The sequence below is a fragment of the Aptenodytes forsteri genome, unplaced genomic scaffold, assembly GCF_000699145.1.
Source record: "Aptenodytes forsteri isolate BGI_AS27 unplaced genomic scaffold, ASM69914v1 Scaffold309, whole genome shotgun sequence".
Lineage (NCBI taxonomy): Eukaryota > Metazoa > Chordata > Aves > Sphenisciformes > Spheniscidae > Aptenodytes > Aptenodytes forsteri.
Window position 1 is genome coordinate 416,768 of NW_008795857.1, and position 19,410 is coordinate 436,177.

Consider the following 19,410-nt stretch of genomic DNA (forward strand, 5'->3'; position numbering starts at 1 on the left):
TCAAAATAATTGGAAAAGTGAGGTTAACATTTTGCATAAGCACCTCAGTTATTAACTGGCTCACATTAACAATCAACTAGGCTAACATAACAAACAATTCTTGTTACTCAAACTGGCGTCATTGTAATGAGCTCCAAATTAATCTCATCCGTACACAATCACTAATCTTGTTTTGTGCCAGCTGAATTTTTAATCAGAACAGAATGAATCATAGGTTGTTTTTAAAATACATTTCTAATACTTGTCATCCAAAATAAATAAACACTAGAGCAGAGAAGAACTTTTCTATTTAAATTCTGAGAAGCTGATTTTATTTATGCATACTACACACACAAGCATCAAATGCATATGATAGGTGAGGACACTTTTAATGAAAACAAAAAATAAGTATGTTTATTTCTAATAATGCTTTGAGCATGGACAGCATCACCAACCTAAAGAATTTAGCCCTCTGACTGTAATTAAAACTGTATGACAAACCAAAATAAAAGGAACAGTTGCCCCTCTGTTGCATTGCTCCTCCATCTCTACATCATTCTAGAAGGTCAGAATACACACATTCAGACCCTGCGACCAGCAGAGTAACTACTTCTGGTAAGGTGTGTAATGAAGCATATATTTTGCAGTACTGAACTTGAGACTCAACCTGAGTTTCAAACCACAGTGATTTTAATATTTGTGCAAGACACAGAAGCAAAGCTGAGTTTCAATAAGCATTTTCGACTCGATTCTGCAATTGTAATACCAATTTAACAAAGCAGTTGTTTAGCTTTGCTTATAGCAACGAGTGCTCAACATTATCACCCCAGTGCTGAAACACAGCCCCAACCATTTAGGCATTCTTTGGGGAAAAAAAAAAAAGATAATATGAAGTCTTCACCTACAGCATCTACTTTTTAAAATGCAGTACTTCTGGAATCTTGTTTTAGCTGTCTGGCTAACAGCTGCTTAACTGAACACCTGTTACTGTGCTCACATGAAAACTTAACTCAAAGGTCTGCCCACAGCCATGGAAACTGAAGGAGTGACTGAAGCGATCCGCAGCACAGCCATTCAAATGTCTTTAGGGAGGTCTACTGACAGCCTCTATTACAGCCACATGAGCTTGAGGAATCTGGAGTACCCGGTTCTCACTTCAAGCTAAGCATAACGGCTGACTCAAGCCATGTAACACCACGTGATGACTTCTGCCTGGAAAACAAGACACTCAGGCAGATGACAGCAGCGCAGGAAGGCTCAACGTCAGAATTCCCATAGATCCGGCGGCACATATTACTTACTTAGAGACTGCACTCCTCATTTAATACCATCTACGTGCTTTTGTGAATGGTAGATTCTGGTTTGATTGCCAGGAACTGTTGTATTGAAAGTATTTGAAGATTGCTCAAGATTAAGAGCGTTAAATTATGCTCAACGTGCTAATCTATTTTTACTTACAGTCAGTAGAAAGATATATTAACACATTAAAAAATTCTGCTAATATCTTAGAATTCAATTAAAATTATCTTCATTAAACAGCTCTGAGATCTGTGGAAAAAAAGGGAGTTATTCAAATACTTAGCATAATAAGCAAGTTATTGTTAATGTAACATTCTGAAGAAAAACTCTGCAAACCATGTTGAACATTAAAAGGCGAATGCAAAAGCAAAAATACACCATATAGACCATAGCTGCAAGGTGGAGATAACACACTCTGATAACATCAGGATGGACTGCAGGAGAATGACCAAGGACCTTATCAAAAAAGGTTACATTTACATAGTGAACACTATAGCAAGGCATAATGACCAAAGGAAAGCTGTTGGCTTGCAAATTTCTTTTTTAGTTTGCTTTTAATTTTAAAATAGGCTGGTTAATATCTCATTATGCATCAAGGAGCAAATGGCTCTTCAAGCTGCTTTCCAATGAAGAGAATGGGAAGTTTGTTCTGTGCTTAGGCAGAAGAAAAGCAACGCTCCCAAAAGAAGTATCATTAATGAACAATGTACGAAAGAAAGAAAACTAAGGATGTTTTTATCCTTGCAGGTTTCCCTGTAGATCACTAGTGCTAGTGACTTCTTTTCACATGAGAAATATGGCACCATATCACACTCCATCTGAACAGCATTTCTGCAAGATGCCCCAAATTATCTTTATTTAATATCTCATTTGCTATTTGTTATTAATTTCAGCTTTCCAGCACATTAAAAAGTGCTCCTCTTCCTTTAACATCAACTGCAGAAAGTGGTTGCTAGGGTGAATACTTCTAAGGAGCTTGTAAGATTGTGAAACAACAAAACAGAAGAGGAAAATAGGAGAACTGGTAAATAAAATAGTGTGAAAACAATTCTAGAATTGTCATATAAAGTAAAACCTTTTCTATAAACAAGCCTAACAAAATAGCTATTCAGCAGCACCATGCCTCCTTCCCAAAGGAGTTTGTGAGCTTAACAGGAAAGGTGGAAGCAAAGAAGTAAGACATTCACCTCTTAAAAATCCTGTTAGGTATGCTAAAAATAATTATTAAAACCAATTCTTTTAAGACTGTGTAGTTTCTCAATATAACAGTATGAAGAGAGTAAAGCTAAAAACAAAAAACAACACATCTGTCACGTCATGTGAAGGACACGTTCAATTCTGTGGCCACTGCCTCACGTTCTTCCCCTATGACACCTGTAGCCCAGAACAGAACAGTGCAGAACGACAGCCTCTGACTTACTTTGGGGAGCTCCCATACCTGATGAAATCACCCAGCAGCACTGGAGACGTGCTGATAAAGCACAAGAGAGGCTGCAGGAGAGGACTATGCAAAGAGCCTCTCCTCTAGCAAGGCTCTACGCCAGGAGAAGTACAATTAAAAGACATTTCCCAGGTGCCTGTTTGTGCCATTGATTCCCAGATACCCTTACAGGTAGCCTATAAAATAAAGTATATTTGAAGTGTCAATTGCTTTTTGGGTCACCTTTCTAATAAAAGCTGAAAATTTTGAAAAAAAAAAAAAAAAAAAAAAAAGAAGTGAGATCATGACCTACTATGTGGGTGACTGACCAGGAATTACAGTAGAGCTCTCTGGCAAAGGCATACTTTTCTGACACAGCCACTAAACTCTGCACCGTAACCACAGTCCCTGGACACTTATTGGAAAAAATATGCCCAAACCCTACTGACAAATGATACTGTCGACCCAGAAACAAGGCTGCAGGTCTGCAAAGGCAGCAGAATGAAACCCAAAGAGAAGGGAAGAGTAAGAGAGAAAAACACTGGGTTTCAAAATACCTTAATATGGCTTTAGTAATTACTCTAAACTCTGCACCGTAACCACAGTCCCTGGACACTTATTGGAAAAAATATGCCCAAACCCTACTGACAAATGATACTGTCGACCCAGAAACAAGGCTGCAGGTCTGCAAAGGCAGCAGAATGAAACCCAAAGAGAAGGGAAGAGTAAGAGAGAAAAACACTGGGTTTCAAAATACCTTAATATGGCTTTAGTAATTACTAGTAACTTCTGAGAGGGAGAAGTATTTTAAAAGCATAACCATTGTTAGCTTCTTCAAACAAGGCTTTACTACTGGAGGCTAATTTTGAATAGTGAACAAAACGCTTGTTTTCAGGTTGTGGTGTTTCTTCTTCCATAGTAATAAGACCGTGTAAAAATATTTTTTCATTAAGTTAATTTTTGACCCTCCCACCTTTTAAGAGGGCACTTCTCTGTCTTTATGGTAACACTACCACATATGAACAGGTATCTTTCCTTGACACAGTGGTTTCAACAACATACAACCTGGTTTTATCCTTCCTCATGGGAAAACAAAATCAACATCACTACACAACATTATGCTACTTTTTCTGGAACTAAATGCTTTTTAAAGACACAATTGAGCAATCCTTTTTGCTGAAACAGATCTTTTGAGATGGTCAGATATTAAAAAGACACCTTTTTAAAGATATTCTGATAGTTATTGTAAATGTCATCTTGTCTCGATTAAAATATTTTAAAACCCCCCTACATTTATGGATTCAACTTTAAATCACAGTAGAAGACAAAGTGTTTATACTCACATAACAATGAGATAAAAGGGTTTGGTTTTTTTCTTTATTCTGCATTGTTAGCAAATTCCTATTGCTGAAGCTATTCTGAAAAAAACAAGTCTCTTTGCATGGTACAAGGTTCCCAAACAGTGAAGTACTTACATGCAAGGCAGAAGGATCTGGCAAAAATTCAGCATCCTCTCCAAAGATAAAATCTGGTGGCAGGTCAGGATAGTGAGCATTGAAAATTATATCCCCTGAAAAGCAATAAATGAAAACATTGTTTGCACTTTTATGTATGTGCTTATAAATAAATAAAATATTGTACATATGATACACATTTTTAATATAAAATTTGATAGCTACATTAAATATATTTCATGTATATATCCATGTAATTTTTACAAAAATTCACATGCAAGATAAGCATCAGATGTTTTGGGGTATGAAGCCAAATTCCTGAGGCACAGCTTCTTCCTCCTCTGCAAGCAATGGAACATGAAATACATTATTACTTCATATCTCAAATGGCAATTCCAACACTATTGAGGGTTGCCTCAAAACACCGAGTTAGAAAAGTGATCTTGTTTTAAAAAAGTACCACATTTAGATTGCTGTGTTTTGTATATTAAGTTAAAGTCAAATGCAAACTACCAAGATCAGGATTTTCAAAATACTGGAGCTTTTAAAACTTAGTAGTGCTTACTCCCTCTTCTCCTCGCCACCCACAACTCTTAGAAGGAAGAATATGCAGTTCAATAGGAACCATTCCAACTATCCAAATTCTGGCCAAGAGAAATGCAGTATTACACATTTAAATGGAGAGACTAAAATTAACTAAAAATATGAAACTTCATCACAGCTTGGCACTGAGTTCTCATCTTGCCAGTGTCACAAGATATACAATTAATTACTGATGTGGTAGTTCAAAGAAATTTGGGTTGTAGTATTTCACTAGTAAACATACTTCAGAGTTCATATAGGTCAAAAGGCAGTCATCTGCATGTGAGCTCTTAAAAAAACACAAGGAAAAAAAAAATCTAGCATTACTTTTCTACCTCCCAATAACTCTTTCCTCTTTATGAAGCTATGAAAGAATAACTCCAAGCTTTTGCATAAAGCAGATTTGTGAGGTAGCAGGCATTAGAAGAAAGAAGTCAATACCTACTAAGTGTTACGACTTGTTGAAAATCTACACAGCAAAGTAAAACCAGTGTGGTAAGCCTTATAAACAATTCTGTTCAGAGAAAGTAAAACCACTTTTTATTTTTTCAAAAACTATGAATGTAGAACTGGAGAAAAGCATTAGCTGAACAAATCTTACAAAGCCACATCGCTGGCTCAGTGATATCACCATCTCAGGACATCCAACATGACAGTTTTAATCGCTAATATTCTGTAAACTTATCTTGGCTCTAGCTGGAAGCAAGGATGCTGTAAAGATTCATTTGCAGAGGATGAGGGCTCATGACCAAGAAGCCAACGGCCACTCTGGGGTAGGTATGCTCTACAGTATCGCTCCAAATCATGAACTCACTGATCACGCAACTCAGTAGAGCACAGTGTGGGTTTCTCCTGTCTGCACTCCTACCTTCCTTTCACAAATGTCAGGAGCACAAGTATGGGGTGCAGGAAAGAGTAGAGGTCCGCCAGTTAAAATATCCAACACAGTCAACATAAAATCAGTCTTATTTCATTTTAAAGAACGAAACAGGCACCAATCCTAGAGGAAACTGCGTAAAATTGCAACAGGCAATGCCCCTATATTAAGTAAGAGAAAATAATTACTAGACTGATAATTCAGAAAAGTTGATGTTCACTAGACTGGATAGTTCCTATGCCACCATAACTCAACCCCTTTCTTCGTATTTACTACAATTAAAAAGTCATGTATAGCTCCTTATAACAACCCTACCGATTTCCACGTACAGAGCAGGCAACTATTGAGGTTATATGTTGAAGGAAATAGCACCTTAATACATTCTTTGACTGACCTTTGCTTCATAGATAAAGAGGTGTGTTATGAATAACTCAGAACGTAGTATAATGAAAAAGCTTGGCCTGTGACTTAGGTAGCCCAATGCTACTCTGAAGGAAAGAATAGTATCTGTGGTTTTGCCATGTTCTTATATGATGCTGAGTAACTCATTAAACACATTTTTCATATTGCAGTTGCTAGTTGCATGCTTTTCATTCTCTGCATTCCTGCTTTAACAGAGTTGACGAAACAGAGTACACATAGCTACAACTCAGCTCACTAAGAGCTGCACTCCAACTACATAGATACTACAAAAGGCTGCTTGGAATAAAAGAAGGATCAAAATAACTGCATATTTTTATATTATACCTCCATATTTGATTAGTGAAAAACTATTACAGAACCTTACATCACGAGGTGACTCCAAGACTCTGCTTAGATTAGCTAGATTGGCACTAAACTGTATTCAGCTCTGCAAGCTCCACATTAACGGGTGAACCTCAGGAAAGCTGTGACAGTAGGTGCAATGTGAAGGTTCAAGCAGGTACAAACTCTTTTTTGCCCCAGTGTTTTCAGTTCTACAGCAATATGAAGTGAAGAGAACTCACAGCAGCTCCCAGAACATCAGCAGTGCTCAAGTATGACAGTAAATCAAAATTGGCATTATTTGTTTAACATGCTAGGTGGTAAACTTTTACAATTTGGGGTTCAGGTCAGCTGCATATCCCAGCACAGTGATTCCTGCTGTGGGACCAGGGCCAACAGCTGGGGACGGTACCCTCTTCGACCACTCAGGTGTGATGTGTGGCCACACTGAGGTCAGGCACATCACAGTTGCAGCTGGCCAAACCAATCTATTACCTCTCCCACATGCTCATAGTTCTTCTTTACAACCTTCTGTCACACCCCTTCCTCCACTGAATATTAGTGACATATCACTCCTTATCCACAGTGAGTGACCGCTATGCAGATATTTTGGTTTAAAAAGTTTTCATGACCTACTGATATCAAAGAACTATTCAGTACAAGGGACAGAATCCAGAGTCAAAATTAACATTGTGACATTCAATTTTCTGTTACTATTACTTATAATTGTTGTAATTGCTTCTACTTGCCCAGGGTAAACATACCTCAAATCCAAACTCCCAAGTCCCTTTAGTAAAGGTCATTTTGAGACCCAATATATCAGCATTAAAGCCAATGTGTATCACAAGATTACTTTTCTCTATAGTGTAGTCATTTTCCAAAAGACTATACAATACATGGCTGAAGGGTTCTCCAGGCTTCAAAATAAATAAAACTATTATTTCAGTGCCTGTTAATCATACAATCACAAAACACTAGTGCTGAGACCATAGTCAAAACATTTTACAACCCCATGGAACCTAAAAAAATCATGCTGTTGTCCTTATTTTCTAACTAAACCAGAAACATATCATTTAATGAATCATTAACACTCTCCTTCCTACAGCACCATAGGTTTTTTAACCAAATGTAAACCCTAATTCATTCTGCTACAATCAAACCTCACACAGGCTGGGTGACTTAATAAAGACAAAAAAGCTCAGAACAAAATGGTGTTTCCACTTCAATGTAAACAGTTAGAAAAGACCAGTGCTTCTCAGTCTGTCAGTTAAATACAGCATCTTACTATTGAAGATGATAAGATCTGACCTTAGAACAGTTTTTTCACGTATTTAAAAAGGAAAAAAGCATCCCCTCAGTTAAATCTTATTCTTGTAAGTCTCACTTCTGCCATGAATCCAAAGACATTCATCTAGTTGCTAAAAGGAAAGAAAAAAGAACCTTTTTTTGAACCATATTAGACATTCACCCATGTGACCCCTGGCCTCTGTAACTTTTCTGCTCCATCCTCTCCCCTTCCATACAGTTTCTCTTATGCCTTGCTTAATTTACCATACTAGGACAGAAAAAGTAACACCTTTGACTCTAGAAAGCTTAGGTACCAAGGAATGAGTTTGCCCTATTTGCAACTACGAGCACAAGCTATTTTCCCAAGTTATATATTCTCAACAAAAATACACCATTACAAGTCAGACTAAAGATTAAGGGAATCAATCCTAAATCTGAGTTTTGTTCTTGTTAAATGCCACAAACCAGAGAAATTAAAACTGCAGTTAACAGTTTGCTTGGCAGGACTATGACGCATAAATAACAAACACTTCTTTACACTCAAATAAAAGGTAAACAATCACAACAGCCAATGCAACAGCAAATCTAGTTTTATGTCACATAAATATTAACACTAGTCTCTGCAGTGAGCTTACAAAATATAAGGTGTTAAAATATTTTGAATCACCAGCTACCAGTTTGTCCTGACCTGGTAGAAATATCAATTTTTTCAACAACTACTTTACTTAATATTTACGTGATATTACCTGTGGCTTACCCTCTTCAAATATTATTGTGCTGGGGTGAAAGCATAAAATTTTCAACCAATAAAGCCATCTGCAAAATTATTGTGCTTAGAATTTGAGAATGGTTACCATTTTAATTTTGAAAGCAAAACCACCAAAAAAAATAATTATAGCCCTGCATTCTCTTCCCTTCTCGCCTAAATGAAACAAATACCCTTTTCCTTGCATCTCCAGCACTTGAGTATGCAGTTCCTCATATGTTTCAACTCTGTTTGCCCTTATTCCCTTGACAGAAAGCAAACCGTGTGGCGTTCCACAGCGCTATTAACCATGACCATTCCAGCGTAAGAACAATGCAAGCAAAACCTTCACAGTTAGACCATATTTATCTCATTTCTGTAGATACACTGGCCAATAGTTACTTCAGTGGAATCACATTTCCAATTAAATACTACCACAGAATTTAAAATTACTTCAATAAAGTTAAAGCCACGGAGTCAAAGATAAATTTAGAAGAAAAAGGATGTATTATACATCTTTTGCTTTTCATTATCCAAAACTATTACTTTTTCTTCCTTTTCTCTCCTCAGGCAAACAGCATTAAATTTTGAAGTATTTTACTTTACAGGATTTCAAAGGAAAAGTTAATATGCTCCCAATAGACAAAAAGATAGAAATATTAATACTTAAAGCTATAATTTATTTTAACACACACACACACACACTGCTCTTTTCTCATCTATCAAAATGTGTAAGCAAGTCTAACAAAGCAGTAAGGATTGACTACAAGCAAGATAGGTTTAACTCTGAAACTGAGAAATTTCTTAAATCCTTACAGCTGCCTTCCACTGGCCTAGCCTATATACAGTTTTTCCTCTCCTGATAACTTAATTTTTGGGGTATTTTTCTTTCTTTTTTTAACCATACTGTAAATTTGGTAGTAGTGAAAGATGTTGTACTGAGAGTGCCACAGCATTAACATCTCTGATTACCTAAAGGCAGCAAAATTAGGAAGCAACATATCAGTTAACTTCCTAAACTCTACTTTTGAAAGGATATCTATCTTCTTCAGCTTTTTCTGACCCCAAGAATTTCTAAGTCAGCACTAAGTATGTAGAATAAACATGTGTGTCCACTGCAGCCTGGAGTAAGACCAATCTGAATGGAATTCATCATATGAAGGAGATCAATCCATTTGGCTTTTAAGAAACAAACAAAAAATCCAAATGCAAATTGATCATGAAATGCATTCAGATAAAAGGGAACAGTGTTGATGCAAGTGACCAATCCTATGTGCAGAATCAGTTTGGGGAAAATAAAGATACTGGTCTTGTTGAATATTAAAAAAAAAAAAAAAGTAGAATTCTATTTTTCATTTATTCAGAATGCTAACCTATCTCTTCTAGTAGCCACACAAATTGTAGACAGAAAACACAGATCAGTCCCCTCTATAAACAAATTCTTACCTAAAGCAGCTGTTAATTGTCTTTACAAGTACAAAAAGAATCAGTTATTCACTACGATCTGCAACCAAGATACTAAGTCAGCATAGTCAGCAGTATGAAAGGATTTAAATGAACTAAATGCAGACCTGCTGACTTGTCATTGGATTCCACTCTAAAGATTTTTGCTCTACAGGCTTTAAGTCAAATATAGTAATACACTACCTATAGAGCCCCTTATTAATTGGTTGGCAAGAAAGATACAGTTCCTGAAATGACAATACGACTTTGGTAAATACAAAACTACTACTGGAAGAAGATACGGGAGTAATTCTATTTTTGCTGTAGTGTTGCTGCTGCCAGGCTATTCTTCTCTCAGGTAGAGAAGGATAATTAAACCTCAAAAGCTCCTCTTAAAACGATCTGTTGAAGCAGGACTTCTGTCCACATGGGAGGACAGCTACCCTCAAATAGTGTCTGGGAATACTGTGGGACCTTTGCTCACCTGACCATAAACAATAATCCTATTACAGTAAACCAAGCGTAGCTTCAACTTTTTACAGGTTGTTTAGTGGAAGTCAGAAATATTCATGAAGCTTGGAGACAACATCTGGTAGCAAGAGGCCAGGATGATTTTGAGCTTCATTTCTGGCTTCACATGTGAACCAAGGTATCAGAAAAGGCAAGGCAGAAAAGTCAGTATTAGAGACTCAAAGACATCTCTTAATAGAAGGACAATTTGAAAAAAAGGTATTGACTGCATTAAAAAAAAACCCTTCTCTGTACCTCTGTGACACTCCAGAAGAAATCCTAGCTACTCCACTACATGCAAAGCTGCAAAGGACCCAGTCTCCATGAGCTTGGTTCAGTTGTTTAACCAAGTTGTTTAGTGTCATTTGAGATGCCTCAGGGCACATTCATGGTAGCTATGACACAAGGTTTTTCAGAGAGATCAGTGCCCTTTGGGTCAGCAGCTGAAAAGGCCAAGCAAGATAGCCTAGGGAACAAACAGTTAGACACCTATAGTTCGGCAAGTGAATCAAGTCTCACTTTTCCAATAAAAGAAAAAAGATATAGGAAGGATCTGCAGGATGGTTATTTGGTTCTTGGGCAAAGGATTGCAGGTGTGGGTTTTTTTCTTTCACTTCAACTGACAAATGCTGCTGTAGGAGAAAAAAAACAGAGGAGTAAGACTGCGTACAGAAAGAGAAATTATGTTCTGTTGTAAAGTGGGCAAATCTGCAAAAACGGAGTAAAAGTAAATGAGCTGGATCCCAAGCTGAACAAGAAGGCAGCAGGACAATCTTAGTTACTTGCACTTCTGTAGCCGGGCAAATGCCTTCTCAGAAACTTTAGTACTAGAATTGAAGAGGACAAAGATTAGAACAACAGATAATACAAGAGAGGATAAGATATTGGTAGAAATTAAAGACAGCCAACACTGAAGTTACAACAAACAGAGACACTCGGTAGGTGAGAAAAGGAAAGGCGAAAATGAAGAACAAATACATTCAAGCAAATGGACTGTAGACCACCACCAGTAACTGCAGCCCAAACAGGAGAAGAAAGGAGGAAAAAGCAAAGTAGGAAGGCACTATGGTAATACCAATGCGGAGGCCTAACCTAAAATCTTTTTGAAGTCCACACTTGTACATAGATACTTGTAAGGTCACTTCTCTTGATGCAGAAATATACTATTTAAGACTTACACCTGCAAAAACTTCTGTCATCTACTTGCTCAAGGGAAGTCCAGAACATAAGGAAAAGTGTCAAAAAAACCCCCACCCCAACCCAAGTGAGAGGAAAGCGATTATTTAGAAGGGGAAAGTATTGTTGTAAACTTTGTATGCTACGAATAAATAAATATAATAAAAAGATTAGAGACTCTCTCAACGTTTCCCATTAGGCACATTCATTAGATAATGAACAGGTTACCGAAGGAAGAAGATTCATTAATCCTGCCACATAAAGCAAGACTCAGCAAAACTTCAGAAAACATACTGCCCGGAAAAATCTTTGGTACTTTCCATGACCCAGCAAAAAGACTCTTACCATACACATAATGGTATCACCTAAGTATAATCTGAATTACAGCAACCAAAGTCCCTCCCATAAGAGCCTCAACTAAAGCACAACCTGTGCAAAATAACCTAATGGTGCACAGAAGACTGACACATGCATTGTAGCAACCTAGTTATGAGAATCTTAAATCTTACAATAACTTGTAAGATCATTTTTACAATTGTTTATTGGCACAATAAACAAGTGTTTAGCAAACAAATTTGCAAAGCAGCTTTTAAAAGGGCAACAAGGTGGCCAGGCTCTTCTCTGTATTTATCATTTTGTTTGTTTCTAATTACTTCCTTAAAGTAGAAAGCCACAGGAAGACTAGATAAACTTACTGAAAGAGTTCCATCGCAGGCATAAAAGCAGATGAAATTCTGTACAGTATATTATGGGCAATATTCTTAGACTAGTTAGGTGCAAAACTGTGATTTCCCCCTCTAAGGCCTATAACTAAAATGAGGAAGAAACTAAGAAACAGAAATCAGAAGCAAAAAAAGAAAAACTAAGCTTCAAATGAGACAAAAGAAACGTTCTTCAGGATCAAGGAAACCAAAGTGGTGGCAGTAGAACTCAGAGCTGTAATCCACTCACATAAAAACAGTGAAAATCAAACAGAAGATGAAAATACTAGAGTTCAAGAGGCCACAGAGAACAGTAGCATCGCAAGGGCAACACATTGTTTAATCACTGTGAAATTCCAGATGACAGCACTCAAGGACAGAGAGGGAGGGAGGCACCAGTGCCTGAAAAAGAAAATGTGAAGAGCACAGGCAAAAAAAAAAAAAAAAAGAAAAAAAAGTCAGGCTCTTTTAGTAGCAAGAAGCAGTGAAAGCTTGAGTGAAAATGGAAAACCAAAACCAAGAGATTCCAGGGTTTGCTCAAGCAAAATTGCAATGACCAAGGAACTGATTCTTAATGGTGTATTTTAATTATTAATATTATTCAATAAAGACTATTACAGCTTATAACTCTGCTTATCCTGACAATTTCTACTATGACATCTGCCTTGATGTTTTAGCAAGGAAGACCAATATGTCTGCAAGAGTTACAAAACACTTCACCCCAAGATACACAAATACGTCTACCAGAAACAATAACAAACTTTACTCAGCAGATACAGCTGTCCAGTTAGCAATAAAGGAAAGCTCTGCATACCACTTAGAATGAGTTTTGTCCTTGGAACACAGATTCAACCTCTTACAGGATATTACAGTCTTCTTAGAGTTAAAACTCCTATTAAGAGCTTCGAAAAAATCAAATATAAAGGAAAGCACTGAGTTTAATGTAGCAGCATTGAGTGCTGGATGAACTAATAAAAACAATACAGCTGTCTTAGATTTTAATTGACAGTCTAGCAAGAGTAGGCTCAAGTTTTCCAACAATTCTGGCCATGAAAACAAAAAATTTATGGTTTCTCTTACAGAAGAAAATAAAGTAGAAGTGTCTCTCTGAAAGCACCATTTAAAAATTTCTGAAGTGTGATGGAAGACAATTAGTATGACAAATTAATTTATCTCCAACACCAACATAATATTTTCTCCAGTATAAAACTGTGGATATTTCCAAGGCCTCCAAGGTTCCTGGCTGCAGCTGAGTAACTGTTCAGCGTAACATTCCAGCAGCTCAGAATATATGCAAGAGTAAGGTGAACATGACATTAGAAAAAAACGATTAAATAGCTAACTGGATCTCAAGAAAATGTATTAAAATTACCAACTAGCCACTCTTGACTCTTGACAGGATGTTTGATCTTACCAAAGCTAACAAAACAATTGTTTTTACACTACAGGTAGTCAGCCACTGCATTGCCTGCAAGTACACTTTCCCCTTTTTCAAAAAACAGTGAACTTCCTGGTCTTTTGGAAAACAGGACTGTGACTATGCAGTTATACTTCTGTAAAGTAGCATACCAACAGTCTTCAACACACTAGGATTCATACGAGGGTATTTGTACAGTGGCAGCGGTTATGATTTATGATATGCAAAGATCTGATCTGTTGCAAAGAGGATGTAACACAAACCACAAAGGAACTACACACTTCAGCCTGTATTGGGCACCGCATAATGAAGACCATACACTGGAGATCCTGAACATTTTCAGCCAATCTTTTCATTCTGGCAGATTTCGCAACTTTCCTTTGCAGAAATATTCTGCCCTTGAAAGATAACGTATCTAGCAACAGCCTACAACAAAGTATCTACAAATATCTGGTTGCACACCATGGCCGTCTTCCCCTGCCATCATTATAGATCTAAACGCAAAATTATTAAAGCTTTCTTGAATCTGCTCACATCACTATTTATTCCACATGCTGTGAGACTGAACGATGCACAGCATTTTCAAACATGTAATGCTGGAATGCGGAAGATTATTATTACTGGAATTCACTGCTATTATTAGGTACCTCTGGAAAAGATACACTTGTGTACACCACTTTCAGTTGGTCATGTCAAAATATAGAGCATCGTTAAATTATGTGTTTTGGGTTTTGCAAAGGTGGGGAAGAGCACTAGCATTATAGTTGTTTTGTTTAATTGCTTATGTGATATTCAAAATATAAAAACTGGGGAGGGGTGGGGGAAGAAAAAGCTGATTTCTCAATATTGAAGTTTAATGCATAGTCCATAATCATATTTCTAGGTACTTTAACTGGACTACAGTAATTTAGTATATTAGTGTAGTCTGTATGCCTGTGTCCTCGCATACGAGCATTTTAATCTACTAATTTTCCTTTATGAATCAGGAACAATTCTAGCCTCTACTGAAGACTTAAAGCTCTCAGAACGTAGTAATAGGGCCCTGTATGGTGATAACCGAGAGAGTTACTACAGTCCCATAAGAAAATATGATACCATTCTCTAGAGCAATGTCATCCAAGGAAGCTTCTTTTCTCTGCACCTTGATCGTAGCCATCAGGCAAGTCTCAAGTAGAATCTACTACACATTGCAGGACACATCGAGACTCAGTAGGTTGAGTCTGCTACACAATATCTTTTTTTTTTTTTTTAAAGTTTAAATAAGGACAATAAAAATCTACCTGATAGGGTAGCTGACTTCATATAATATGGCCATTACTTACTGAAAATTCTGAATAAATGCATAGCCACATCTTTTTTTCTCCCCCCCCCCCCCCCAAATAATTGCTTTCTAGGACTTGATATTGCATTTTTATCTTTTGGAAAAGAACGATTAGTAAGCCTCTTGAGCCATGATTTCATACTTTTAGAATAAATAAAATAGTCATAGTAGACTGATACATGAGCCTAGCTCCTCTCTCGAACACAGGAGCAAACTTCCAGGCCAACTTCTGGGAATGACAACTTTCCTTATAGGTGCCAAATGGAAGCTTTAAAGTACTTCTAATGATAAGAAGTTTAATTGTGTTGATTTCTGTTCATAAATGAGAAGGGCTTCCAGTGCACTACATAATGACAAGAAAAACTACTACAGAAGGAATACAACAACACGCAATATTTAAAATGTCTTGGAGAGCTATAGCATGTGTATGATGCAGTCTAAATGGTTACTGTCAAAGCAGTAAGTGTTTTAAATGGTTAACATTTCTGTTCACACTAAGTACTTGCTCCTCCAGATAGCGTATTTTCACAGACTCACAGGATAGCTGAGGTTGGACAGCACCTCTGAAGACTGCCTAGTCTAATCCCTCAGCTCAGAGCAGGGTCAACAAGAGCAGATTGCTAAGGGTCATGTCCAATCGGGTTTTGAGTATCTCCAAGGATAGAGATATACAAACTACACAAGCTCTGAGCGCAACCCGTTCTATTGTTTGACCATCCTGGGAAAAAAGTTTTTTTATTACATTTAAATGGAATTTTCTGTATTTCAATTTGTGACCATTTCCCTTCAGTGACCATCACTGAGAAGAGCCTGGCTCCATCTTCTTCATTTCCCCCATTAGGTATTTATACACATTGATAACATTTGCCCTGAGCCTTCTCTTCTCAAAAAGCCCCAGCTCTCTTGGCCTTTCCTTGTACAACAGATGCTCCAGTCCCTCAGTCATCTTTGTGGTCTTTTGCTGGATTCATTCCAGTATGTCCATGCCTTTCTGGTACTAGGGAGACCAGCACTGGACACAGTACTCCAGATGTGGTTTCACCAGTGCTGCCCTAAATCTAAAATTGCCAAGCTTTAAACATTACTTTATCTGAAATTCTTCATCCTCTCTCATATTTCAGTTGTTAGAGATAAAAAACAACACAACTTTACCATTTTTCATACGCAGATTATCAGCAACTCAAGTGTTTAGAAAACTATTTTTTACCTTCTAAAAACATACAAAAGCAAATTTTATCCTAATCCTTTGAACCAAAACACAGACTAATTGAAGAGTGGACAAATGAGCCAGCTATCTAAAGATCCTCCAAGAGTAAGGAGGATTTAACCACAACACTAAATCAGAAAAAACAAAGTCACATTTCTCTAATCTGGTCAATTATACTAGTTACTGTTTAGAGATACCTAATAAAATAACAGACAGACTTCTTTTATCATGGCTTAATACAGAATTCTTCCTAAAAGAGAAAGAAACAAACACAAAGCATATACAGATCATAAGTGAGTCTAAAAATGGTCATGAGATTGTCTTAGTCATAACATTTTATTAGAAATATTGGGGGGGATTTGCGACTTTTAGCTTTTAGGACTCATGTTTTCAAATTTGTAATATCAAGGAAGGCTGTAAACTTATCTTGAAAATTAGATACTCTTACAGTTGCGTGTTCTTAGAGCTGAAGCTTTAAGAAAAAACAACAAACACAGGTATCTCAAAACTCATAAAATTAGTTAGACACACTGGAAAACTTAACATGATATAGAACACTGTTACTGAAAGAAAGGCCAAGATGCAATAGCAATAGTTTTTAACTTACATTTCAGTGTTTCTCCAGCATAAGGGATATGTAGCTTAAACCGATCACAGCTAGGTCCAGGGGTCAAGGATGTACAGCTAAAAACGAAGATAAGAGAAGAATGTGCTAAGCAGTTACAGATGGTAGCAGATGCTAATGTTATTCTACAGGGTACAAACGACTGACATAGTAAAGATGTGAATACTAGAAATACTCATCCTTACGATTCTGAAAAAGAAGAAAAGGTGGGAAAGATGCAGGAGGCCCATTCTCTTTTGATCAGCAATTCTCACAACAGCATGAGAAACTTCAGGATCTGTGCCAACAATCCTTCCCATTTTAACACAGAAAATATACACATAAAATGTCCTTGTTTGAGACAGTTATTAGAATAATATCAATTAGTCAAAGCCATAAAATTCTCTACTTTGTATACAATTTTGCAGGTCACAACTCTCTACCTATGCCACAGGTACATGGTTACATGCTCCCTATCCCTGCCATCCAGATACCTGGGATGAATCTTAGTTTTAATACATCAAAATTCAGTCATTTTTACCTATTTTAACCTTTAATTTTTCCTTTGTGGAAAAGTCTCACAGTAAGCCTCCAGTGAGAGTTTCAGAATCAGGTATTTGATGCTATGACAACTGACCATTTCATATCTCCTGTTTATCTGGAACACCGCAATGGCAATTGGGTCTCACGGTGATGAGCAAGCATTTTATGAACATAAATGTCACTGAAAAACAGTTTAGTGTCTAGGCCAGAGATGATCAACTTTTTCACACCTTTTAAGTCACATACCAAAAATCTTTGCATAAAAAAGAACCAAATATCTCAGCTGCAAAAGGAGAAACAGCAACACATTGTTTCACTGGCAGGAATGGTCCTGGAGCTCTCACCACTGTGGGCTGGTGGCATATGACAGGTCTCAGTCGCAAAAATACTGGAAGCCCTTAGCAATTCATTGCCTTCCATACCTAGGGATCCTGATAACCCAGAAGGCTTCTTGCCAGCCTAATATCACTGAGAATTGTTTACAGCCCCAGCACAAGAGCTAGCTTGTTGCAAGCCACGTAAAGCTCAAAGCTAAAGACTGGCCAACTCTAGACAAAACAGTGAAAAGAAGGTAGACAAAGGTAAAATAAATTACCTAAGCTCATATATCAGATCACTGGTAGAGCTCTAATACAAACCACTGACAATATAATAAAAAATAAAAGACATGCTTACTGGGCCATACACACAGCCAAAAGCAAAAAGATGGGTAGGCCAGAAAGTACAAAAATTCTGATCCTACCTTATCAGATACAACACGGTAACTCCTGCAGCTCTATCTGTCTTACTGCAGAAGAGGCATCAGGGCAAACGGGGCAAGGTTAATTCACACTAACGTACTCAAAATGCTTCAGAGAGCCATTTCTCTCAGATGCTGGCTCTATAGTCTCTTTTCTCTTTACACCTGCAAGTTAAGGAAACCACGTGCACTAGCTTCAGATTGTTTTTATTCAGTGAGCTACGTTTACAATCAATTTTGTGCCCACACATAGCTTCAAAAAGAAGCAGCCACAGAACTACAGATCAATTAACTTAAATGAAGTTTCCACAAAAATACCAGAAAACATAAGCAAACCACTTGTGAGCACCTAGGATCTAACACAGATACAATTAACAGCCTACATTGATTCAACAAGAATACACCACATTTTTTCCAGTATCATTACAGAAATTAGGTAACTATCCTTGCAAACAAAAGGGAAGCAACAGATGTCCTATCTTCACTTTAGAAAGGTTTTTGCAATGTCTTGTGAGAGCACCATGCAAAACAATCTATAGAAACATAATTTAGATACAACTACTATCAGATGTGTGCAGAGCTGACTGGAAAGCAAGTTTCAGAAAAGATTAGTTCTCATCTTGCCTCATCCGGGAAGAACACACTGACTGGGTTTTCTTCTTGTAGAATACTACTTTGCATTTCATTGAAAGACTGACAATGGAAAACAGATGATGTTTATTAAACCTGACAATGATGCCAACATGAAAGTGAACGCAGCATGCTGGACGACAGGACCAGAGCTGAAAAATGTTTTGATTTAATGGTCTGGACTACTTCTTTTTGAATTACATGTAGGTAGGGCTTAGCAAGAACAGTAAGCATCACCACCATCGCTGGGAGTAAAATCAGTTTGAAAGATTGGAGCTCCAGTGCAACAGAAACAAGAGAATATAATTTTTTCAAAGATGTGGTTTTTTTAGTAGGTGAGAACAGCAAAACAGGAGCGCCCATTTTTAGGGGCATCCACATCCACAATGGCTGTGTATGAATTTAACAGCTATAGGTATGAGAGTATTATTATCTACTTTCAAATCATTTCTAAGGCTTACATCACATAATAAGGCCAATTCTAGGAAGCACACAAAAAAAAGCAACACAAAAAAGTCCTTTGCAAGTTCCAAAATATCTCTGCAACATCAGTTAATATTTAATGGAAGTTTCTTTCAAAGTATCACAGGTCACAGTCTGAGGCACATTTTTCAAATACCATCAAAATAACATTGTTGTTGGCTTTTCAACAGACAAAAATTTCTGATCCTGCAAATACCCTACAATCTTTTCTTTTAGCACAATGGGCCATTTGGAAATACTTAGGAAAAG

At 37.2% G+C, this 19,410-nt stretch overlaps 1 protein-coding gene across 1 annotated transcript in view; it reads right to left on the reverse strand.

The window, feature by feature from the left end:
- The window catches only part of BRE (brain and reproductive organ-expressed (TNFRSF1A modulator)), a 182,981-nt gene that overhangs the window by 147,301 nt on the left and 16,270 nt on the right, over positions 1–19,410 (reverse strand). Inside the window, exons 3-4 of the mRNA XM_009283732.2 lie at positions 16,770–16,846; positions 4,174–4,268 (exon numbers count right to left, since the gene is read on the reverse strand). Coding sequence (XP_009282007.1) covers positions 4,174–4,268; positions 16,770–16,846 — 172 coding nt within the window. The remainder of the gene's footprint in view (positions 1–4,173; positions 4,269–16,769; positions 16,847–19,410) is intronic.